At 45.4% G+C, this 26563-nt stretch overlaps 1 protein-coding gene across 1 annotated transcript in view; it reads right to left on the minus strand.

Annotated features, from left to right (window-relative positions):
* xkr4 (XK related 4) overlaps nucleotides 1-26563 on the minus strand; it is a 42385-nt gene that overhangs the window by 2606 nt on the left and 13216 nt on the right. Inside the window, exons 2-3 of the mRNA XM_048244847.1 lie at nucleotides 17282-17481; nucleotides 6415-7409 (exon numbers count right to left, since the gene is read on the minus strand). Coding sequence (XP_048100804.1) covers nucleotides 6415-7409; nucleotides 17282-17481 — 1195 coding nt within the window. The remainder of the gene's footprint in view (nucleotides 1-6414; nucleotides 7410-17281; nucleotides 17482-26563) is intronic.

Genomic DNA, 26563 nt, shown 5'->3' on the forward strand with positions numbered 1-26563 from the left:
AGTTTCATTGCAACTGAAAATACCAAGTACATCTGTACATTATGCTATTACTGTAGATCAAAAGGTACAGAAAACCATCACTTCCAAATTCATCGATTACTGTGCTTTTACTAATGCAGTGGTCAGACTGGCACAGCCATCAGTAAACCATAATGTGATATGGAAATTAATACAAAAAAAAGACAATGTAGCAATGAAGACTGTGGGATATTACTCATGAGAGAGAACATTATCATTATTGTTATATCTAAAATAAAAATAAATTTAGTTTATAAATTATCTGAATGAATAAGAATGTACCAACACAGCATATGCCTCGTTCTGCTTTCACTGTGAATAGTGGATGGCTCTATCTTTAGACACATGACAGTAGGCTACTGTTAGTGACCAATGCCAAAATGTGACTAAAAGCTCAAATGGGTTGATAATAAGTTTCTGTGTAGTCATAGCTTTTCAAATTGTCATGATCCTAGGGGACATAGCCATAGCATAAGCACAGTAAATAACATTGATGGACAAAGCAAGAATGGACTACGATCAGGGAAGTCATTGTCACACTTTTTTTACTCTAAACCTACATGCCTCCTACAGGAATATCATACAGTGCCTCTAAATCAGACAAGTGCAGACACATTTCTTAAGGCAAACAAAACTCAGACAAGCAGCTCACATGGTCACAATGTGATTGAATGCTCTTCTCCTGATAACAAAGTGGTTTTGTTTCAGTGAGATGATCTCTCGTTTAGATCTGTTTCACTGATGATGGTCATAAAAATAGGACACCACTGCATGCGTGAAGTCTTTACCGTGTACTCTCCATTGAAGTATACTCTCCATCACAGAAGAGAGATATGCTATGATCACTCTAACAAACACAGTCATTTGAAGGTGAACAGTATTCGGATGAACAAACCATACTGAGGTAGGTATATGCAAAACAATTGCACCGGAATGAAAATGATTTAAAAAACGAAACCATGAAACATGCCCAAAATATAACACCGGAGAGTAACATAAAGAGGATTTGAAGGCATGAACGTTGACTGAACCAACTGTATTTCTCCATTTCTGTGATTTCTTGACATTTTGAAATAGTGGTTGCATTTTGAAAAGGTCGTCCAGTCTGCTATCAGGGTGCTTTATCATTTCTTTCCACAGAGCTAAAAGCAGCAGCCTTACCATAGGCTCACATGAATGTGCTTACAAAGTCCTGTGACTGATGTTGCATCAATGTATGATTTATAATGAGTGAATAGGAAATCTTGAGCTTGACTGTGAGCACATACTCTCATCTACACTTGTGCACATTTAACCATCCAACCAGAGATATATATTCCACTACATGAATTCAAAAAGCTGACATCATAGCATCGGTTGAAAAAGGCTGAATTCACAGAACACTGAATGCACTGCATAACAACGGACTGGAAACAAAAGCCCAGGCTATCCCTTGCCTTGGCACGATGACCCAGAGTCCAGTAGGAGCAGCAGAAACATGTGAGGCGGCCTTCACAGGACGACACTGGAAATGAAATCTCAGTGCATTATGTATGAGACGCTGGGCTTGGAGAAGCAATGTCACGACCATGGTAATGACATTCAGAGGCAGAGCCAGAACACACTGGTGCCAAAGCTCAACCTTGCAGCACAAATACACCACTGGCAAGAGCAATAGAAAAAAGAACATTCTTATGTGGAATTATGTGACTAATTATCATGGGGTTTTTCAACATGATGAGTGAGGAAAATCTTGCTGAATATCTAATGATAAATAAATGTGTGACATAAATTGTTTAGAATTTCCACTGTTCTAATTGTGCCATATGCTACAAATGAATGAATGTAACCCAATATTTATCATACGGCCAGTTATAGTCCATAACAATCTATGATGAATTTGGAATAACTACAACCAGCATTCTGTTTTCAGGGTTCTCTTCCTCTGTGCTGCACACCTGGACAATTTAGTGTGGTAACCTTAACTAATTAGACAAGACGAGACGAAACAATCTGACGCAAAAACACCATAATCCAAATATGCAGTGAAGGCAAGATTATTCCTACTTGGGTCTAAAACACTAACCACAATCTGCAGCACCACCTGAGCCCTGAACTGCCACTGGTTCAGGGGCTAGTGGGTGATCCCTGTAAACTGATGCTTTCACACCGACTGCCCCAACACACCATCCTCCCCAGCTCTGATGGTTGCGCCACATTATTTAAGAGACCACAGTCCACAGAAATAAAGCAGTGAGCACCAGAAAAAAAGGAATTGAAAAATGACTGATATTGATTTATTTCTCTAGGATTTGGTCGATCTGATTGAAGTGTTGTCATTCTGTATCTTGGGTGGCTAGATGAATCTGACAGATCTGGACAATGGTGTGATGGTTGTGGATGTGAGAACATGAAAAAAGACTTTATCAAAAACTATTTATTTTGATTAGTAAAACGAAAGTGGAGTAGTAAAAACGAAGTAAAATAGTTAAGGTCTTTTTTCTTTTTAAACTCATTAATTGCACAATGTACATCTATTTAAATGAATGTATTTTGTACAGTTCAATGATATCAAATGGTGAAAAACTGAAAATGCCTATGAAAAAGCAAAGGATTTGAATGAACAGTGAAGTAAATGTTGGTTGCAGACTTCAGTAACATCTGTCCGATCAATCTCTAAACCATGTGATGGTGATAGAATCCACAGACCACAACAGGCACATCTAGCTGCTTTATACAGTACCAGTTAACCCCCACCCCTCCCCGTACACACACACACACACACACACACTTTCACTTTGTAAAGGTTTCAGTACAAGTACAACTGCAGGACATTTGTGGGATCACTGTCCACTAATTTATATTATGCCACCAATATTGTGCTTCATCTTTTTTTGTCCTTTCTCTTTTGTGTTTTCATTCTTCACACACATAGTAAAACGCAACTAACTTGTAGACTGGTCAGACAGTTGCCAGTGATTTGTGAAATGGGGACGGGCTATATGTAGGTCTGAATAATGTACCCAGAGGAGGATCCGTACTGTTGAAGTGTGTAGGGCTACTGCTGAACATTTGGATTAAGAAATGTAGTTGCAAATTAAACAAAAGAAAGGACTCAATACTCACTAAAACAGACCTTTGCATGTGCTCTCTTTCTCTCTCACTCTCTCTCACACACACACGCACACGCACACACGCACATGCATAATCATGTGCACCAAGAGTAACCAAAGTCAAATATCAAGGACAGACAACACTACACGTTTTTATCAGGGAGAGACACAGCCGCTGCACCTGACACCGCAGTTAAGCGTAGTGAAGTGTGCTGCAGCTTAGTTTGCTATCCGAGCTGGTCACCTCGGACTCGGGATGGCCGTCCAGTCGTCTGCCTGCCTGTGATTAACTGTGTCCACATCCTCTCCTACCATTAGTCCATCTGAGAGTGCATGTGTGTATGTGTGTGTGTGTGTGTGTGTGTGTGTGTGTGTGTGTGTGTGTGTGTGTGTGTGTGTGTGTGTGAGTGTGTGTTTGTTATGGTCCAGACCGGCAGACATACCCGATCATCAGATGGCAGCCGTGGGCTTGGCCTGGACTGGGAGCTGCCTGTGAGTGTGTTGGTTAGTTGGTTGGTTGGTTGGGTTGAGTTGAGTTCTTGGCGTGTCGCCGTCCCCCATGCGACATTAAGACGAGGTGTCTCTCCTTATGCCTCTCCCCCACCCACAAGCCACCTCCTCGTGCTCCAAGTAAGTTTAATTTCCCCATCTTTATTTTTTTTTCTTTTATTGTTGTGGCTTGATATGAGGTGGGAAACCGCCACAACCTTTCACAGGTCTGGTTGCTTGCTTGCTTGCTTGTTTGTTTGTTTACTTTGTACAGGATTCAAGTAGAAATTCCGCCCTGCCTTTGTTCGTATGTACAGTGCCGTCCACGGCAGGCGCGCCACACAGTAGGAGTCCACTTGGGTCCAGTGGGGAGACTGAGAGCATTTGGCACTGGAATGAGGTTGCTGATGACGCACTGATGGGCTCAGTTTGCCAGTCACATGACAGGACGACTCATTCACATTCACCAGTAGTCACACGTACACAAACACAAACACACACACACATGCACACACACACACACACGCTGATGCACACTCACACACACACTGTACCAAGAACATAAAATGTTTGGTCCTCTGTTCCCTCCAAACAACAGCTGGCCATAGTTCATAGTAACACTCTGTTTGTGGTATGCATGTTGGTAGGTGCATACAGAACGAATGATGAGGGAAAAGGCCTGTGTGTGTTTGTCTATGTGTATGTGAGTATTCTGTGTATTATGCTACATTCCAGAAAACCTCGGAAGTCAGATATTTCCTCGTTGGAAACTCCCAATTTTATCCCAGACAAACTTGTAGGTCAAAAACTCTGACCTCCTACAGGGAAACTCAGGGAGACAATTTACCTAGATAGATAGATAGATAGATATAGATAGATAGATAATAGATAGATAGATACTATATATATTGATCCCCAAGGGAAATTCAAGACCTCGACTTTATACTCGACTTTATAATTCGGGAAGTCCAACCTCCGACCTCCGAGTTGTCTGGACTGCAGCATTAATGCATCTATGTGTGTGTGGAGAACATGAGCATGAGCATGAGCATGCATGGAAAGTTCAAACCCAAATGGTTTGGGGAGAATCTGAGAATGGAACTGGAGCCTGTTTAGCATAGTTAAAATGGACACTGTGTTAGTTAGTTAGTTTTCTCCTGCTTTGGAAATGATAGTGAAATGGTAAATAGCTGTACAACTAACACTTTTCTACTGTGGAAAGTAGTTGCTGTTTACAACACTGAGGATGATAGTGGTTTTTTTTCTGTATCCAGCCTTAATGGCCATTTAGAAAAGAAGATATTCCTGACCAGTAAAAAATATACTAAAGAAAAGTAGAAACTAAGTGTACAGATACACACACATAGACAGAAAGACACACACACACACACACACACACACACACACACACACAACACAAACACACACACACATGCACACACACACACCCGCTGATGCACACTCACACACACACTGTACCAAGAACATAAAATGTTTGGTCCTCTGTTCCCCCCAAACAACAGCTGGCCATAGTTCATAGTAACACTCTGTTTGTGGTATGCATGTTGGTAGGTGCATACAGAACGAATGATGAGGGAAAAGGCCTGTGTGTGTTTGTCTATGTGTATGTGAGTATTCTGTGTATTATGCTACATTCCAGAAAACCTCGGAAGTCAGATATTTCCTCGTTGGAAACTCCCAATTTTATCCCAGACAAACTTGTAGGTCAAAAACTCTGACCTCCTACAGGGAAACTCAGGGAGACAATTTACCTAGATAGATAGATAGATAGATAGATAGATAGATAGATAGATACTATATTGATCCCCAAGGGGAAATTCAAGACCTCGACTTTATACTCGACTTTATAGTCGGAAGTCCAACCTCCGACCTCCGAGTTGTCTGGACTGCAGCATTAATGCATCTATGTGTGTGAGCATGAGCATGAGCATGAGCATGCATGGAAAGTTGAGCCCAAATGGTTTGGGGGAGAATCTGAGAATGGAACTGGAGCCTGTTTAGCATAGTTAAAATGGACACTGTGTTAGTTAGTTAGTTTTCTCCTGCTTTGGAAATGATAGTGAAATGGTAAATAGCTGTACAACTAACACTTTCTACTGTGGAAAGTAGTTGCTGTTTACAACACTGAGGATGATAGTGGTTTTTCTGTATCAGCGCAATGGCCATTTAGAAAAGAAGATATTCCCTGACCAGTAAAAATACTAAAGAAAAGTAGAAACTAAGTGTACAGATACACACACATAGACAGAAAGACACACACACACACACACACACACACACACACACACACACACACACACACACACACAACACACACAGACACCCCCCATACATACACACACACACACACACACAGACACACACACACACACACACACACACACACACACACACACACACACACACACACACACACACACACACACACACACACACACACACACACACACACACATCAATCAAGTAAACCAAACAAACAAAAGATCTCTGCTTAGAAAATATTGTTTTTTAAACGAATAAGTTCTGCCCATTGTTTGCGTTTTTTCCCTCTGTTTCTATGTTCCCTCCATGACAATCAACATCATGGATGAACACTGGTGACCTGTATTGGGAAAAGCTAGTACCTTTTATTGCCACAGTCCTGCTGTAAAATCCCAGTGTGTTTCATCCTAACTGTAATCCTATGGAGGGGTGAAGGTCGGGGCTGGGGGTCAGTGTTGGGAGACACAGCCTCAGAAAGGGTCAGTGGAGAGAGAGAGAGAGAGAGAGAGAGCGAGAACAGAGAGAGGCGTGCAAGGAGAGGGGGGAGCGTGGTCTCGTACTCCAGCCTCTCCTGCACCATTGTGTCGTCCTTGTACTGGAGCCGTGGGGGCACGGGGGAGCAGTCCACAGCCAGGATGGCCTTACGTATGCTGCGGTCCAGCACGTGCCGCTCCCACGCCGGGTAGCGGTTGCGGCACAGGTCTATTTTGATGACCGTCTCCTCGATGCGGGGCGCACGCGACGAGGGCGTGGATGGGGCCGTGGGCCGCACCTGGAACACGGGCACGCAACCGTCACGCTCGCTGTACTTGGCGTCCCTGTCACCAGCCAGCAGGGCCTGACCGCCTCCTCCTCCTCCGCCGCTGATGCCGCCGCGGTTGGAGCGCAGCGAGTTGGTGGCGCCCTCGGTGGACAGTGTGGAGAAGGCGCCCACGCCGACGGGGTCGTCCAGGCCCAGGCTGGCCGAGCGTCCAAAGCGCGGGCCGTTGGGGTGGAAGAAGGCATAGTACATGAGCATGAAGACCACGCCGGTCAGGAAGCTGGAGAAGATGACACAGAGCGCGGGCACGGCGAAGGCGTCGGTGCTGGCCGGCAGCCGGTAGAGGTACCAGAGCGTGCTGAGCGCCGTGTTCTCCAGCAGGATGACCAGGTAGTAGATGAGCAGGCGGCAGCGCGTGCGGCCCTCCTTCACGTTGAACCAGCTGAAGATGTAGATGATGCCCACCACCATGTCGAAGACGATCTCCTCCCACTTGGTGATGCAGAACTCCGTCTCGCAGTGGACGATCCAGAAGGTCATGATGCACCAGTGGAGCACGATGAAGATGCCGAAGTAGAGCTGGAACACGGAGGCGAACAGGGCGAAGGTCACTACGCGCGCCGCGATGGTGAAGAAGTGCCAGCAGAACTGGATGATGACCGCCAGGTAGCTGATGGGCTTCTTGTCGTCACGTGAGTCGCGCAGAGCCTTCTGGTAGGAGGCCAGGGCCCAGGCCAGGGATACCAGGGAGGCGGCCGCCGTCATGCCTGCACAGAAAACAGGTGGATTTAGTCATTTAGCACACACTCCTATCCAAGGCTTACAGATGGTATACTGTAGATTGTTATTGGAAGCCAATGTGTATGTTTCCCAGGAGTCAAAATAACAACTGCAGAGTTGGTAGTCAAGCCACAAGATAAGCCCTCATATTTTAAGATCCCAGCTGACTCTGTTGTCATCTTCGTTGTTGTGGTTTCATATCTTACCCTTTTGATTCTACTAACACGTTCATTGTTTTTATTCTTTGCATTGTTTGGTCACTGTCCCTCTACTTTGTGTGTTTTGTAATGTTATTCCAGCCTGTATGTATGCATAACCTATAGCCTTTATTACCCAGCATGTATGTATGCATAACCTATAGCCTTTAGGCTAATAGAAAAGAGCAGTGCATGCAACTGTAAGTCATGGTCCCTGCCTGCTGCATGGGTTCCATTCAGGCCACATGATAATTAAGATGAGCTCCTTTAATCCCTTTACTCCTAGTGGTCTTCAGGTGCTGAGTCACCAAACACCAGAGAGTAGTCACTGTGGTTTGAAACGCAAATGGAGCTCAAGTATCATATCTTAGAAGAGTAACCTCAATAGCCTGCACGTTTGTGTAGTTTGGTTGTCGTTTGCTGGCTGCCATGGTTACTACTACATGCAGGCGCTGATGACTGAAGGATGGCTCTGGAGCAGGGAGTGAGTAAGCGAGCCATTTTTCTGGTCTAGCACGGGAGGAGGTGGCACAGATTACTCCCAGCAGCAGTCACCCGTTCCCACTTCCACAGGAAAGACATGTTTAATATTGACAACGTTTAGTCCTCTCACTACATAACAGTCTGATCCAGACATTACTACCGGTCAGACACTGTGCAATTTCTGCCCAATTTAAGCCACTATTCTGCCTGCCCCAACAAAATTTAGAACTGGGAAAAATTCCAGTTTGATTGGCTATTCATTGTATGTCGTGTAGTTTGAGTGAGCTCATGAAACCAAATTAGAAGTTATAACAATCACCGTTCTTGCATCCGATCGCTCCAGCTCTCGGGTTGACATGTTTGGCATAACAGAACGTTTGGTCAGCTGTCGTGCAGTGTGAGCAGTAAAGGCGTGCCATGTGAGCACAGCCACAGTGACCATCTGAAACCACGTCTTAGGTTACGCGACTGAGAGAAACTGGACAGTGCCTGTCAGGCTTAAAAGACAGACAGACAGACAAAACGGAGGCTCTTGAACTACTCATTTAAGCAATATGAACTAAATGATCATCCAATTAGCTAGTGATAGGGCTGATGACACTTTCCATTTCATGCACCTCATAGATCATCACAAACAGGAAGACATCTTTCCACTGCAATTATGCTTTGCTGTTGGTGGTGTTGTGTTAATCAGTTGCAATAGTGTAAGAGTTTCCTTAATGAGAAGAAAATCCACAAGGTGAGATAAACAGGCCATGGGGTAACCTTTTAAATTCTAACAGAGACTATGCTTGTTTTGACTATGCTAAAAACTGTTTGACTTCATTCAGTATATTCTATGAAGGTAGCATGTAACATTGATAGAGACCTTGGTGTGATCCTGACACCCCTTAAACATTCAATTATTCCCCCACCAAAGTAGCTTTGTCTCTGGAGTTTGATGTGTTTGTAATGTCGGCTACTCTGAATGTGGCAGGATAACACAGCGGACCGTAGGGAAGTCAATGGTCTCCAAGTCTATCTTCATTTACAGGTACTGCCTTTCTCCTGCCCTTTCAACATCAGAGACTATTACAGTCACCTACAGGCCTTATCACACTTAAACATATGGGTAACTCTCACACTTTCTAATTACTATGACTTCAAAGCTCACTACGAACAGGTTTTGGAAGAAATTCTCTCTCTCTCTCTCTCTCTCTCTCTCTCTCTCTCTCTCTATCGCTCACTCTCTCTCTCTCTCTCACTCACTGTCCTTGCTTCTGTTTTGTGCTGCTGTTCTGTCAGAGTATTTTCCTCTTTTTCTCTTTCTGTGACTTCTATTTTTTTTTCCTGCACTCTCTTCTCTCTCTTCTTTCTGTGCGTCTTATCTCTGCCCCCCTTTGTCTCTCTCCTGACAGCCTCCTTGCCTCTGTGTTCAGGACACTAAGCCTGCAGCACTGACTAGCTCATAGGAGATGACATGAAATCAGTCTTGATTATTGTCTGAGGGGCTGCCACCACTGAATTGAGTTGAAATCAGTACACTTCAGATAAAGATGACATTCTGCCTCCCTACCTCTACAGTTATGTACCTGCATGTCCGTGACATGAATGTTAACCAACATGCATATAATCCATATTAAAGATTATATGTGTGCATATGTTTGTATGATTGTGCGATGACTTGCATCTTTCCCACACACAAAGACGTAGCATGCAAGTATAGTAGTATGCATTGCATGCATGCAAGGATAGTATGCATTTGTGTTTGTTTCTGCCAGTGATCTGTGTATGTATTTAAATCACTTAGATTAAATTCAGCCGATTAGGCAGAGGATGGTGATGAGGGGGTTTAATGACTGCTTTGTGGAGTAGGATAATTAACTGGCCCAGGCAGGCTGCAATTGTTATTTCAGCCGCTGCTTTGCCCATGGCTCCATCCAGTCCTCTGCTGCACACCCCCTGTCAACATGACAACGAGCCCATCTCCCCTCCTCGCTCACTGTTTCAGTGCCCCCATACGTGCACTGTCCAGAGGAGACAGCCACCCAGGGAACCTGCTCTCTCTCACTCTCCCCTCTCCTTCTCCTTTTCCCTCTCACCCCCTACCCCTCTTTTGTGTGTGTGTGTGTGTGTGTGTGTGTGTGTGTGTGTGTGTGTGTGTGATACACAGCCGATGATGTCATTCCCATACTGCTCAGAGAGGCTGCAGAAATTCAGGGGAAGGGAGGGGGTCGGGGAGAGCACAGAAGGAAGGGGGGGGGCAAAGAAAAGGGGGAGAGAGAGAAAGAAAGAGGTAGAGGGAGAGGAGAGAGAGAGAAACAGACAGAGAAATGGAGACAGAGAGAGAGAGAGGGATAGAGAGTGAGAAAAGGAGGGAGAGAGAGGGGAAGGAGTGAGCAGACTGACAGGGAGAAAGAAAACAGAGTGAGAGGAAGAGAGACAGAGAGACAGAAAAAGAGAGAGAGAGACAGGGAGTGAGAGTAAGAGAGAGGGAGTAAGAGAGGAAGGAGCGAGCAGTGACAGGGAATAGGAAAACAGAGTGAGAAGAAGAAAGAGAGAGAGAAAGAGGAGAGCTGGAGAGAGAGAGAGAGAGAGAGAGGAGTACAGGTGGCAGAGGAAGAGAGGGGTGGTAGAGTTACAGAACACTCCAGCTCCTGTCTCTCCTTTTGTGACACTGTGGTATGTCCAGCTGTCCGCGGGGGACACCTGTCTGGTTAGAGGCCTGAGCTACCGGTTAGCTGACGGCTCAGTGCACAGGGACATGCGCCACGGCTGCTGCTGTACTGCGGCAGTTCTGCGCCCCCGTTGCTAATGCAGCCCGGCCCACGGGCCTCTCACCTGGGGGATGCAGCCGTAACGAGTCCTCCTGCAGGACACAGAGCCCAATGTCCACTAGAGAGCGGTCTGGAGGAGAGAACTCCGTCAGAGTCGGCTACACTGCGCAGACGTGTAGAGGCTGGTGACTGTAAGATGTCAGGGATGTTTCGGGGAACAGCGTTAGGGGAAATCTACTCTTTGACGCTCACTGACATACCTGAACATCTTAAGCAAGTGTGTGAAATCCCTTGGGTTTGACTCTTGGCTTCTTGAGTTTGAGGGACTCTGTGACTTCAAAGGCCGAATCATGACATCAATCGCTTCGGCTCTGGTGTCTGATGTCCACTGATGGCTCATTTGATCTCCTGTGACGTCATGGCCTTGAGTGAACCACAGTTTTTTTTATTTTTTACTCTCCCAAACACCTGACTTTTCAAATTGGAATTGCTCCTCTCCTCCATGTGCCGATCCCAGAAGGAACAGGTCCTTTTTTTCCCCCCTCAATTTGCAGCGGCTGTATTTGACAGAAATGGGAATTAATGAAGCATCTCATGTCGGGCCAATTAAAGTCCCTTTGAGGGGCCATTTGACAAACGGAGACAGATCAAAGCTAAGTTACTAATGAGACGTTAAGTGCTGCAGGTAGGGGGTGATGAACGAGTGTCAGAAACAAGCTGGAGTTGACTGAAGCCGTGCTCCCCTGGACAGTAGAACCTAACTACCAACAGGCAACCACAAGGCTGTGAGCAAGGAAAAGCAGCACAGCTCTACGCTGACGATCTGAGTATATGTCTGGAGATCTTTAACAGAACTAAAATGACAACCATGTGCATTCTTTCTTGGCGCATAAAAGAGAAAGATGGAAGATTGGGATCTTGGAATAATTTCTGGAATCTACCCATATAAACACGGTGGACAAAGCTTATTAGATATCCCATAAGTAACATAAACTCTTTTCATGAAAAAATGCACACAACTGACAGACAGAATTGTGTCTATCCTAATTAGGCCTGCTTTAAAATATGATTACTGAGATAAACACCTAATTATCCACAGTGATTACAGATCATTTACGTTGTAATTCATTATCAATTTGCAGGAATAAATATAGAAGCTAATTTCATTTAGCAGGCTAAAACTTAGTGCAGCTCGATACGTGTAATAACAGTGATCATTCTTGTGTGAATGATCTTCACAGCACTCTGGGTTTTCACTCAATAACATTACTCAGTGTGGGACTGTTTTATTCATCCCCACAGCCTTTTGCATCAAGCACTCTGTATGTTTGGGCACGGGTAGTTTTGTTTTTTTGGACGGAGAGAGAGGAGGGGGGGCTGCTGGAGGAAACAGTCTGGCTGAGAAATAGCCCACTTACAAGTGATGGTAGTGGGCTTCTGGTGGAGCAGTTTTACTCCTGGCAAAGAGAGAGAGAGAGAGATGGAGAAGAGACAGAGATGGAGGAGGAGAGAGAGAGAGACAGAAGAGTGAGAGATGGAAGAGAGAAAGAGACATGGAGGAGAGAGAGAGAGGCTCTGTTCCAAACGGAAAAAAACTGCTGCCTTTTAAGATATCTAACTGGGAAGCGAGGCAGCAAGTGTGATTCGAAACCGAAAAAACTATTTTTGCTGCCTTCTAAGATGTCTTAGAATTATCGAATAATGGTCGTTTTTGAAGGCAGCATCAATGCTCACTTCATGCTCCCTACTATCCACAATCCTTTGCAGCAACGTCTGAAACAGCTGTCAAAAGTAAACAAAGATGGCGGATGACATCGATAATGGCTGCTGAATCTGTTGAAATGTGATTTGTGTGACATCGTAACATCATACCGTAGTGTTAACCAAAGATTCTAGAGTGCTACACTCATTCAAAGATGCATTTAAACCAATGTCTAGTGAGACAGCTCTCTATTTAGAGAGGGAGGCAGCAGGCAGCTGTCTTCCGTTTCGGATGGAGCCATAGAGACAGAGAGAGGCGGAGGATTGATAAGGTCCAACTGACTGTCAGTGTGCTATAGCCACAGTAACTATGGCAACCTCGGCTGCTAAGAGGAGAAAGAGAGCTCAAGGAAAGGAGAGTGTAGAAGAGAGGGAAGGACAAAGGAGGGTAGGAAAGACTTTAACCTGACAATTTAGCTGTTGCTGTCAATTCTGCTATTATTTTTCACTGGTGTTTTTCAATAGTGTCCTGGAGTATGTCCAAGAAAGATAAGAGATACTTAATTTATCTATTAGCATGTTCTAATTCTATTAGCTGTATAAATCCTCATAGAACCCAAATTCCAAAAAACTTGGGACGCTTTGTAAAATGTGAATAAAAAAGAATGCTATAATTTACAAATAATATCAACACTATATTTAATTATGAATAGTTCAAAGACAACATATCATTTGATGAAGGAGAAAAATTTTAGCATAACGTTGTCATACTCAAAATTCTAGTCAGAATTTGAGTCTGATAGGCTACTGCTCCATTGGGATGTGATTATGAGCTGTGTTTCAACCAATAGAGGGGGTGAATCCCATAGGAAGAGCACCCGAACCATTCTTTTTCTCCACAATTGCCTTAACATTGTTTTCTGATTGTTTTTTTTTATCATTATTATTAAGTTATTGCACTGTTAATATCTTCTACAACAGACGCGATGGCGAAATCTAAATGTCTACCTTCTAGCAACAGCGTTTTTGTTAGGAAGAACCGAGATGAATGAAACACTCAACGTAATTAGACATAATTTACAAAGACATCATACCATCATACTGAAAGCTAATATTTTGTCACTAGCTCTCTACATCTGTCCTCTGTCAAACACAGTTGCATTTGACTATTTCATGGAAAATATTAGCACATTTTGAATTTGATGCCAGCAATACGTCTCAACAAATTTGGGACACGGGCAACTAAAGGCTGGAAAAGTTGTGTAGGCATAATTATAAAGACAACAAAATGAGGAACATTTCACAACTAAAAGGTGAACTAAAAAGAGCATCCCAGAGAGACTGAGGCTATATCTAGCCTACACTAGGACGCATCAGTTTTGATTTCAAAAAATCCAATTCATGTCCACAAACACTGTATCAGTTTGGAAGTAGATACAATACAATACTCCATTGATACGATGGGCTTACATGCCCACCAAGTTTTGTGCAGCCCAGTCTTTCAGTGTCCCGGGAATCGTTAAAAAATAATAAAAATAATAATAAATTAAAAAAACTCCGGAAGAAAAAAAACTCACACAGACTAAACCTAGAGTTGAGCTCATAAGATTGATTTTTATTCCTCTTTTTAGTCATGGGTTCATAAACTTATGAGCTCAGCTGTATATGACCGCCGCTTTGTTAGCGCATAATAATAATACAAGTCAAAGACCACTCCAGCCATTTCTTTTCAATGCCTGCCATTCAATGCACTTTTGCTGACTCCCACATTATACAAACATCTCAGCATTTCGTCTACTAACAATCACAACGTAGCATGAGGTCAAAATTGGTTCTTTTTTAAGTTCCTGTAACTTGGCACTTGAACTTGGACATTGTACAATGACAGTTAGTCAGTTAATTGGTACTTGGTGGCCCTCACAAAAAGAAATCCAGAGCCCATAGCCAACCCCCCATTCCCTTCACCCTCTCTACTTAATGTCCATTGTGAAATTGTTGGTCCTCGGTTTTTGAACCTTTGTATCTTCAAAACTGTATGCAGCCCTGGTTGCCTCGGCGACCATTAGGGTTTTTGATAATGTCAAAATTGGCATCATTTGTGCATCTAGGTCAAGGGCCAAAAATTGTACTTAGGGCAGTTTTACTGAATGTATTGTACATGTGATATATGCCAATTAGGACATTTTTTCCATAAAAGCATGAAACTTGGTACACTTGTACAGTTTGGAGCTTTGAACATTTTCAGATACAAATCCAATGTTCAACCACTGCAATTAGTTTTGGGTTGGGTAAAATCTTCTCACAGATTGCCTAAAATGCTCTGTGTGAACTGTGTGAACGTATATGGACCATTGGCACATGGGCACTCCTGAGTGTGGCTTCTATGCCAGTCCTCTAGCCTGTCAAGCTAGAGGACTGGCATAGGACTGGCATGGGGGTAATTTACCCATCTCATGAAGATCTTTGGCCAATGAAACATAGCCACTATCTATGGGTAATTTATTAAGTAGTCTATGAAACTTAGGTCTACCTTTGTTATAAAGATTTTATACATGAGGTTATACTGTACATCCAATGGGGCGGGCCTACTCACTAATGTGTAAAATATTGATTAAGATATAGTGCTTAATAAGATACTTTATAAAGTAGTAATAATGATTGGTATGATAATAATAATAATAATAATAATAATAATAATAATCATCATCATCATAATAACAATAATAATATAAATGTACATAAAATAACATGTTAACCCATTTTGATTAGCATTTTTGCTATCATGCTAGCTTGTGGAGAGTGTGGTCACTAACATGCTAATTTGTTACATATTCTTTTAAATAAATAATTAATTATTCATTGTAAATAGTTTTTTCCAGAAGCACAGGTGGTAAAAAAAACTGCCATGCAAAAAGGCTCAACAGAAGTTGTCTGGTTGTTATGTTTACATTTACACCTGAATGGCCAAACTGGTGTTCCAGAAAGAATGTGGCATCAGGGTGCTGAGGCCAAAATATATATAAGTATAGTATATATACTCTTTTGATCCCGTGAGGGAAATTTGGTCTCTGCATTTATCCCAATCCGTGAATTAGTGAAACACACTCAGCACACAGTGAGGTGAAGCACACAGGCGCAGTGGGCTGCCTGCAACAGCGGCGCTCGGGGAGCAGTGAGGGGTTAGGTGCCTTGCTCAAGGGCACTTCACCCGTGCCTACTGGTTGGGGTTCGAACCGGCAACCCTCCGGTTACAAGTCCGAAGTGCTAACCAGTAGGCCACGGTTGCCCCAGAAATAAGCATTTCTATTGGAATAAAACTGTATATTTGTGAACATGTACATTATTGTGATGGAGAATAATGGGGGTGTAATGATGTCATTGACCCCCAGAGGTAAGATACAAAATGTCTCCACGTCTGAAATGAAACCTTAGAGTGTGTAGATTATATGTGGAAACGTTCATGCTTTAGTCATAAAATGCACAATTGTTATGCTTATCAGCCTAACTAATACGGACACACACACACGAACACACACAGACACACACACACACACACACACACACACACACACACACAGCAGAGCCCTAGCGGCTGACACAGGCAGCCAGAAGAGTCCAAACTGCGCCTGTGAGAAAGTGGGACTGTCACACAAGCACATTAAGCACCTCAGGACGCTGCCGTGTCTCAGGCAGACAGAGACGACACACACAGTACAGTTTCCGCCAGTAGCAAGCCCACCAGGCCTCCAGTGCACTGAATATCAGCACCCCCGCCCCATGTCCCCCTCGTCCCTCGCAGGCCCATAGTGCCACAGCAGCCAGTAATTACCCATGATTCACTGCCATTGCGAGAGGCAAGGCGCCGTGTTCAGTTCAAGGAATGCTTTTCTGAAGAGATTGTTTGATTCTGCCACCACACCGGATGAATGTACAAGGCGAGACACATGGACCAGTAGATGAAGGGAATGTTAATAGCACAGATAGCTAATTCATGGGCATTGCCCAAAGGCATGGGAGGCGTATCACGTGAGGGCATGTGTGCCATCAGAGTCGTGTGTCTTGTGCGAGTGTCTTGTGTCTTGTGTGTGTGTGAGTGAGTGGGGATGTGTGTGCGGATATGTGTATGTGTCATAATTTTATGCACGCAATGACTAATTTCTTCAGCTCACTGACCCAATAAATTCAGAACTGGCATGAAGACTGACGGCCCAAACAAAGCTGCAGATTTTAGCGTCGTGATTACGCACTGATTAAAGGGACGTTAGCTTCGTCATAACACACTGATTAAAGTGACTTTAGCATTGTCATAATGCACTGATTAAAGTGAGTTTTTGCATCTTCCCTCTTTGATAAGATATCCAACTCCTGCACAAGGCCAGCACCAGAGAGGATTCATGTGCTAAAATGCACATGCGTATGCATTTGTTTGTGTGCTTGTGGGTGTGTGAGCATATGTGTGCATAATTATGTGAGTGTAATGAGGTATGTATAACTGCCTTTGTGTGTGTATGTATGTATGTGTGTGAGTGCATGTGAGTGTGTGTAAAGGTCTTTTTTTCTGTGTATGTGTGACCAAACATGCATCTACAGTACATAGGAATATAAATACATTCAGGTATGTGTGTATGTCTGTGACTGTCTTTGTGTGTGGGAATGTGCAAGGGTTTTCATCAACTAGTGAGTGTGTGTGCATCTGTGTGTGTGTATGTTTGCGTTAATCACCTTGCAGCGCCTGTAGCTTGTGTGTCTGGATGATGATGCAGAGCTGCAGTACGAGTTGGGGTGCGCTCTCCAGGAAGGTAGCCAGCAGATGCAGCATGCTGACGTCGGCATACTCATACACCATCCGCCAGTAGAAACGCCAGCTCTCCGTCTCTCCACTGCGCCGGCTACGAATGCCCAGGTAGATGGTGTGGAAGTACCTGGATGTACCAACACACACACACACACACAATAAATCAGTTCAAAGTTACACACATTGTTTTAGCATTCGGCTGCAGTTCATTGTTGGATGTGTATCACTGGAGGGGTCAGGAACATCTTGGAGTAGTAGCCACATGCCACAGGGGATGAATGGAGCTCTGCTTTATTGGTAAAGGTTTCACAGTGAGTTAAATGTAAAACTGTGCCAAAAAATGCAAGCTTCCAAGAAACACTCCACAAACACTGCTTTTATTCCGTTGTCCAGTCTCATTGTAATAAGTAGCCTAAAGGACTATACGCCCAGTTAATTCATGAATGAATTACCAATGTCACAAGAAGATACATTTAAGGTTTAAGGAAGGTCTAGCAACTTGCAATATAATGTATCAACATTATTGTACAATGTGTTAAATCCCCTAAGTGATTAAGATGCCCTATAGCAGATCTCATCAATGCTTGACTTAATGGCTTGACCTTCAAATAATGCTCTCCAATGTGAACAAGAATGAAGGGAGAAAATGCCTTGCTGTTCCAGGATAGTTATTCACACATCTTCTATTTGTTGCCTTAATCCTCCTTAAATGCAAAAGGTTGGAGAAAGGAATTTGTGTAGTGGCCGCACTACTTTTTTTGAGTAGTGGCCGCACAATGAGAAAACCACAGTGGTCAGGGATCTGTGCATCCTCTGACATTTAAACCACAGTGGTCAAGGATCTGTGCATCATCTAACGTTTGTGTATGAATGCAAATGTTTTTGTGGTATTTGCACAGCTGATAAGTTTCACAGACGCTTAGTGCGTATCAAAGGCATTGACAACAATCTACAGAGCTGGAGGGGACACTTTCAAAGAGCCGCACGGAACCGGGTGTGAAATCCCCAAGGATCGCTATGGCAACAGACGACATCTACATATTCTGTGCCATGAAACAGGAGCGGACCAAAACGACACACAGAGCTTAAAATACACAGCAGTTATGCAACAGAGTGCAAGAGCTATAGAGTGGCTGGCTGTCCTTCTGCATTAAAACAGTTGGTGTGCTGCTTTGGCAGCCATCTGAATAATGCACACATAGGAGGCTGCAGTGGGCTTTCCTGAGCATATACTTGTGGGCATCTGGTGACCAGAGTGGCCATGCTGTGCCAGGTGACCTGTATGCCCCTTCCCAACTCAACTCACACACAGAAACACTTACCCTCTTTTATCAACAGGGCAAACAGCCAACATCATTTCTCCCTCTCTCCTTCACTCCCTCTCTCTCTCTCTCTCTCTCTCTCTCTCTTTCTCTCTCTCCATATCTATCTCTCTGACATAAAAACAATGTTTTACATAGTATCTCTAGTCAGTTATGAGTTATCTCATCTCAGGTTTACTATGGATAATGGACTCCAAACGTCAAAGTGTTTCAGAACTCGACTTGACAACACAAGCAACTTTAGTCACTGAGAGCAAATATTTTTTAGTCACGCTTTCGCAAAGGCCTATTTACACAAATGCACATCCCGCCTACCCTCTCTCTCTATGTGTTAGTCTGTCTCACACACACACACACACACACACTCAAAAGGTGCAATTGCACATGAAAAACAGGGCGTCTCCTCTCCTCTCAACTCATGTTCTAGATGTGTCATAGCAGAGGTCTCGAAATCCTGCCCTTTTTCTGCAAGAACAGCTGCCTTAGTGTTTGGTTGCAGCCAGCCTACAGTATACCTAATTGAAGAGTTTACTAAATGGCATCGTCAGGTTGCTTTCTGCAGCTGAAGCGTTTACTAAACGGCATCCTTGAGTTGCCTTCAGTTGCTGCTCTTGACAGCGAAAGACTGAATGGGACTAATTACACACCTGATTACAAATTCTCCGCAATCACCGATAAGAGTGCACAGAGCGCAGCGCTAATTGAAAACAATTAGCGGTGGAGGAGAGTGCCCCCTGTGGGCTGGCCCAGGGCTGCGGGCTGACATGAATCCAGCCGCAAAGGCACCAGGAGAAGAGCTTCATTTAAATAAAAGACAAATCAAAACAAAATGTGCACAAAACAGCCCACATTGCTTTGGATTCGCTCTCCATTGCCTCCATGTGCGAGTGGCTTCCATGATTTGGATTGCTGTCATCCTGGACACAACAGCATAAAACATCTCCCCATGCAAAGCAAGCCAAGAGGAATCATTATGATGACGACACATTACATTTGAGGCTGGCAGGCAGCCAGGGGGGCGGTGGGTATTTTTAACATCACTGCTACAGCACTGTGAGTAGGGGATTAATTCAGAGCCAAAATGGCTGCTCGTCCGCCGCGCGCGTGCAGTTTTGGGGCATCAGTGTGCTTTTCCATGGCTTCAGTGGTTAACATTCAGAGTGGCACAACACCGTGGCAGCGGAACACGGCCCATCTTCCTGACCTTATCACCACGCTGGGCATGCATCCCAAACACGCCATGTATCTGTCTGTGTGTCTGACCATTGGGGCAGGAACAAGGGCCAGGCGTGGGGGTTGGAGCCGCGCCCCGACCCCTGAGATGACCCAGGGGGGCAGAGACAGAGCTCCAGGCTGGCTCACACGAGGCACAGTCTTGGGATATGACATTTCACTCAAGGGTGCTCGAAAACTCTCGCAACTCTGTTTCTGCATCGTCTGTATGAGATAAATAACTCAATACATGATGTCTATCAATTGTTTTGTTTATTCAGTCATCATTTAGGTACTGGTACCCCTTACATTATTCAAAAATGCTAGCCTACTGTTCTATTTCATTAATATACACAGCGGAGTGCTGGGTGAACTTCACCATGGCCAAGCTTGCCACGGGGCATCCTGCCCAACTCACCACGTCTCTCACCCGCGCGCCCGCTGCTGCCCGGCCACCGCTGGTCCAATAGGCCGCACAGTATCATACTAGCACATGTGGCCAGGAGTGGGCCAGCTTTGCAGGCTATCCTGATAATCCCTGTTCCAAATGGGATTAGCCAGATGTTGATGTGCATCCCCCTGCTCTGATGAGATTATTTCTGGGGCTAAGTCAAAGCTACTCAGGGATAGCAGAGAGAGAGAGAGAGAGAGAGAGAGAGAGAGACAGAAGGCCGAGAGAGAGAGAGAGAGAGACAGAGAGAGAGAGAGAGAGAGAGAGAGACAGAAGGCTGAGAGAGAGCCCAGCCGGCCGTGTGGGACCCCCATCTGGAGCGTCTGGCAGTACATAAACACACACACACACATGTGTATCTAAATATGAAGACTTGACACTGAATCAGATCAGCAGTTTATCCACACTGGGTACGTCATGTGCAGTCAGACACAGACCTCGGCTTAGAGCACACATCTTTGTATGGAAATACACACCTGCATATTAGCCAATAAAATGTAGTGCAATCAAACAAAACAATACTAAATGATATCAAATGCCCAGAGAACCACTTTCTCTCTCTCTCTCACCAACACCCACACACAAAGAGAGACTGAATGAGGGAGAGGGAGAGGGAGAGGTCCTGGCATGTCAGAGGGCCAGGTGCTGTCTCTGTCTGCCCCCCATGTCCAGGCAGGGTCCAGCACTGCAGTCTATTCTCTTCATCACTGTCTCATTCCCTCCCCTGCCAACAAAGCATCTGCCAACTGTGGCCAGCACCTATCTACACACACACACACACACACACACACACACAAACCTCAGTTGCTAGTTCACTGACACCTTCCTGCACCACACCAACTCAAGCAGGTGCACCCATATGAGTAGGCAATTACAGATATACATTATGAATGCATGCCAGTGCTCATCTTCTGTGAGCATGTGAACACATACACACACATGTATGCACATACACACGCACACACGCACGCACACACACTTGTATCAGTTACTGGTGCCATCCCTTGTCTGTAGTGTCCTGTCCAGTCCTGGTCCCATATGAACTGTCTCTTCCTGAGTACTGCTGGATTGACCTCTCTGCCGTGCTGGACACGGTCTGTGTCTGTGACTTGGCCCTCTGCTCCGGCTTGCCTGGCCTTCACACAGCAGCAGTAGCGTGGGGTACTTAACTGCCTCATCTCCATTCTGCTGCAAGCCAAGACAACTCTTCTCTTTCCCAAGACAACTCTTCTCTTTCCCTGTATGTGTGTGCTTGCTTGTGTGTGTGTGTGCGCACGCGTGCGCTTGTGTGTGTGTGTGTGTGTGTATGTGTGTGTGAGAGAGAACTAGCAGCCAGACCACTGTGTTAGCTTCCTCTAATTACTATTACTTATTTTGGTGCACAGCGCAATTTTAACAATTAGACAGCTGCAGAATAGTGAAGATAAAATAATCTTTCAAATGAGGATCTATGATTGGTTGGTGTTTTGCATGGTGATATGTGATAGTGATATGTTGCATGTGATATGTGTAGTTAACATTTTAATAGATGCCAATTAAAATAAATCATTATTTATAGTCTGAGCACTGACCATTTTAATTATGCATGAGATGTGGTAACGACCGAGACTGAAAACTATTAGCATCAGATGGGGGTGGGCGATATGGAAGTGTGTCTGCCCCTCCTGATCTTTTGACCCTCTGCTGTACATAATGCATTTGGCTGATAAATGTATGGATAGGATGGGGTCATTGTTTATTTATACATCTCTAACCCCTTCTTCACCAGCACTGAACTATCTCTACTCCATCCCCCATGTGTGTGTGTGTGTGTTTGTAAGAAAGAGAGAGAGACAGAGAGAGAGAGAGAGAAAGAGAGAGAGAATGGATGAGTATCAGCAAACATGTGAGTTTGTGACAGCAGTTTAGAGGAAAATGTGCATATCTGTGTCCCTGAGAGGGAGCGAGAGACAGAGAGAGAGTGTGTGTGTGTGTGTGTGTGCATGTGTGTGTGGGCATGTGTGTGTGTGTGTGTGTGGGCATGTGTGTGTGTGTGTGTGTGTGTGTGTGTGTGTGTGTGTGTGTGTACCTGCCTCCCATCATTTTCAAGCTGTGGGTTGTTTCCGAAGGCCATTGTTGATGCCTGAGGGCTAATATGAGTTGCAGCAATATTAGTGGGCAGTGGTGGAGAAGCCCCGCGCAAGGCATCACCCCAGGCAGGCGGGCAGGCCGAGAACCATTACAGCGTCAGCCAGCAGAGGGGGGCGATGAGGCACTCTGAGGTGTGCTGACCTGGCCGCACGGAGTACCCCAGCAGCAGCTACCAGCAGCATATCAACACACATTGGGAACTATAACGCCTGAGTAACTCGTACGCTGAGAGCAAAAGTGCCATTCTTAAGAGTTTGGCCATCCCTCTCTCTCTCTAGCAGTGCCGCATCTGAAGAGCCATGTTGAGTGGCTCCGATGAGGGGAGGGGGAGAGAAGGCAGGGTTTTACGGTTGGGAGGCTCAGACCTGATAATGGAGCGGAGGGAACGGTCAGCTGAACAAGCCTTTGCTTTTACCGGTCTGTACAACAGTAGAAAGTGAGGTGGATAGTGGTGATGGTGGTGGTTGTTGTACAAGCGGATGTATGTGCAGCACTCTGAGACTGAGACTGACCAGGAGAGAGAGCCTACATGCCCAGTGAGACGCGGCTGATGAAACACGCTGCTCACGCGAGCGAGAGAGAGAGCGAGCGCCTGTCAGGGGCTACACTCTCCTGGGGTCCAGTAGAACTCCGACAGAGAGGGAACTGGGGGGTGGAACTCAAGGCGTCCATCCAGCCACAGCTCAGCTCAGGGTATTATATATAGGTGTCATTCAGAACGTTACAGACATAAAGGGAAAAACATTCATATAAGTATGTGTTTATATACTGTAAGTATATGATATTTTTTGCGACAGTGTCTATAGACATGAAAGCAATTATGTCCCAAGGAAGGAAATACACCACACACCATACCACAGTATATGCAATACTGATCAGATCTGCACAGCAAAGCAGGGGCCGGCCCTCAGACCTACACTTACTCAGCGGGGGAACTACAGACCTACAGGCCCTCCTACACTTGCACAGCGGGGGAACTACAGACCTACAGGGCCCTCCTATACTTACACAGCGGGACAACTTCCATTCAAAGCCACGCACATGCAAATCAGGGACAACTATAGCACCGTCACATATTACCAACCGTCACGTATGTCCAACCTCATAAACCCACGCTGTTAAGTACTGTACACCGTGGTTGTGGAATCAACAGCAAATAACATTTTGGGCAGTGGCAGTGTGATCCACCTTGACCCACCAGGAGTCCGAGATTTGTGGCCTCTAATGCAGCCGGTGCGGCCCATGACCACGCGTATGTGACATGACCACACATATGTGACATGACCACGTGTATGTGACGTGACCACACATATGTAACGTGACCACGCGTATGTGACCTGACCACGCGTATGTGACATGACGGGTACTCACTTGCCCGCCTGCCTGTCTCTGCTGTGCCGCCACGGCTGCCAGCACATGATAGATACCCGCTGTCCCGCTGCCAAGAGGAACCGACTCATTCTGAATCAATTGAACCCGGTTATTCAGCGATTACTGTGCTGGCGCACCGGGGGGAAGGTCAACAACACGCCGGGCTCGTAAATAAAGCCCCGTGCCGGCCATATTATTGTGTACTAAATTCCTGACAACACCATCTTTCTAGCATTTACCAGTGGCGGCTGCGGATATAAGTCACAGAACTCACGGAGAGTCGCGTTCACACGCTAAAGAAGGCATTTGTCCAGGACACCTCCACATGATGGACAGCGTTATTGAAGCTTTATACAATGACTTTGCTCACTATAGGACATTGCTGTAGGGAAATGTGACACACAGACACATGCATGTCCACTATCAACTCAAGCCCTTAACAAATGGGGTATTTTGAGATTTATTACATGCGTTATGGAACCCTGAGTCAAGCTCATAATGAATCAAGGTGAGTCACATGAATACCTCTCTGTGGTCAGTCCTTCACAGCCAGAGACAGGGCCAGGTGGAGAGAGAGAGAATAAGAAAGAGAGAGAGAGAGAGGGAGGCTCCCATGTGTAAGTGTAGCTAGCTGGTACAGTTGCTGTGCAGTATGCGCGTGAAGAGAGACTGATGCTAGCATAAGAGACATGATGCCTACTGACGCTAGCAAGAGAGGAGAGGACAGGAGAGGACAGGAGAGGAGAGAGGAGAGGACAGGAGAGGAGGGGGAGGACAGGAGAGGACAGGAGAGGAGAGAAGGGGAGAGGAGAGGACAGGAGAGGAGAGGAGAGGAGAGGACAGGAGAGAGGAGAGGAGGAGAGGAGAGGAGAGGAGAGGAGAGGACAGGAAAGAAGGAGAGAGGAGAGGAGAGAACAGGAGAGGAGAGGGCAGGAGAGGAGAGGAGAGAACAGGAGAGGAGAGGAGGGGAGAGGAGAGGAGAGAGGAGAGGACAGGAGGAGAGGAGAGGAGAGAGGACAGGAGAGGAGAGGAGGGGAAAGGAGAGGAGAGAGGAGAGGACAGGAGAGGAGAGGAGAGAGGAGAGGACAGGAGAAGAGAGAGGAGAGGACAGGAGAGGAGAGAACAGGAGAGGACAGGAAAGGAGAGAGGAGAGGAGAGGAGAGAGAGAGGACAGGAGAGGAGAGAACAGGAGAGGACAGGAGAGGAGAGGAGGGGAGAAGAGGGGAGAGGAGAGGAGGAGAGGACAGAAGAGGAGAGAGGAGGAGAAGAGGGGAGAGGAGAGGACAGCACAGGGGACAGTTTTATCTGGTTCCAGCAGGCCTGTCATACAGCTCAGGGGCCACAGTGCTGCCTGCTTGTCACCGCGCTGTCTGTCTGTCGCCAGTGCATCTGTCTGTCAGGGCTACAGGGTTGTCACAGGCCTGTCACTCAAGTGTCAAGGACACGTTGCCAGGTTACACATACCCGTTTCCATGGTCTCAGGCTGACTGTGACGTTCAGGTAAAGGACTAAATTCACACTGTGGACAGTGAAACTGACAGCAGAGATTAAAGAGACCTCACTGCCTCACAGATAAATGACCTATGTGCATGTCCCTGAGCACACACACACACACACACACACACACACACATACACATACACAGGGCAGACTGCCTGAAGCAGAACTCCCCTGGGGACGCCATGTTGGCACATGCTAACTCACACATGCTAATTCACACTCCTACCTGTGACAACACCTGCAGTATGAAGTGTGTAGAATGCACAGTGTTGTGTACAGTATGTCAACAAAAACTGTTGCTTTAGCTATATGTCTTTTTTTGTTATAAAGTAAAACTGATTTTGTATCAGTATCCAATCAATTCTTTAAAAACGGTCTTGCTTTGTTTTCCTTTACTGTACATGGAATGCAAAGAATGAAGCTAGTGCAACACAAATGAATCTTCTTTATGTGTTGCATTGGCTTTATTTGCATTCACTCAGAAGTGAACACAGGAAATTACATCAGCCTATGCTTACCTTATTTAGGCCAGCTCTACACTTCACTGTTACTGTCAAACAGTTATTGTTATTTTATCCAGTAGTTCATGGGTTAAGTTAAGCGTTTCCAAAATTATTATAAATTTGACAAATATAAATAAAATAATATATTGATATTTTATTAATAAATATAAATTATTATAAAAAGTAGGTTTCAAGTTCATGATGTAAGTGAATGGAACTGAAACGGCACACCATACCACAACCCCCTATACAGCCCTGACACAGAGAGAGGGCGGGTTGGAGCACTGTGGCCATAGCAACCCCCTATACAGCCCTGACACAGAGAGAGGGCGGGTTGGAGCACTGTGGCCATAGCAACCCCCTATACAGCCCTGACACAGAGAGAGGGCGGATTGGAGCAATGTGACATGTCAGCAGCATGAGGCTGCTCGGTCGGGTGGGTGCTGGCGGAGCAGAGCTGAGGGACAGGGATGTTGGAGGTTCACTGCGGCTGCTGAGTGCTGCCTGGATAACAACAGGCTGAACCTGTGAGCACTGCACTCCCCCAAAGGCCTGCACAGTCTGCCTCCATCAGAGATAACGGCCCCTTGTCATCCGCCATGGAAAGTTAGCATGACAAAAATATTATTCAAGTCTCTGCACTTCTGCACGTAATATGTAATCTAGAAGGGATGGGTCTTAATGAGGTCTGGGGTTTAATGTAATCTAGAAGGGATGGGT

Source organism: Alosa alosa, chromosome 1 (genome assembly GCF_017589495.1).
Source record: "Alosa alosa isolate M-15738 ecotype Scorff River chromosome 1, AALO_Geno_1.1, whole genome shotgun sequence".
Taxonomy (NCBI): Eukaryota; Metazoa; Chordata; class Actinopteri; order Clupeiformes; family Clupeidae; genus Alosa; species Alosa alosa.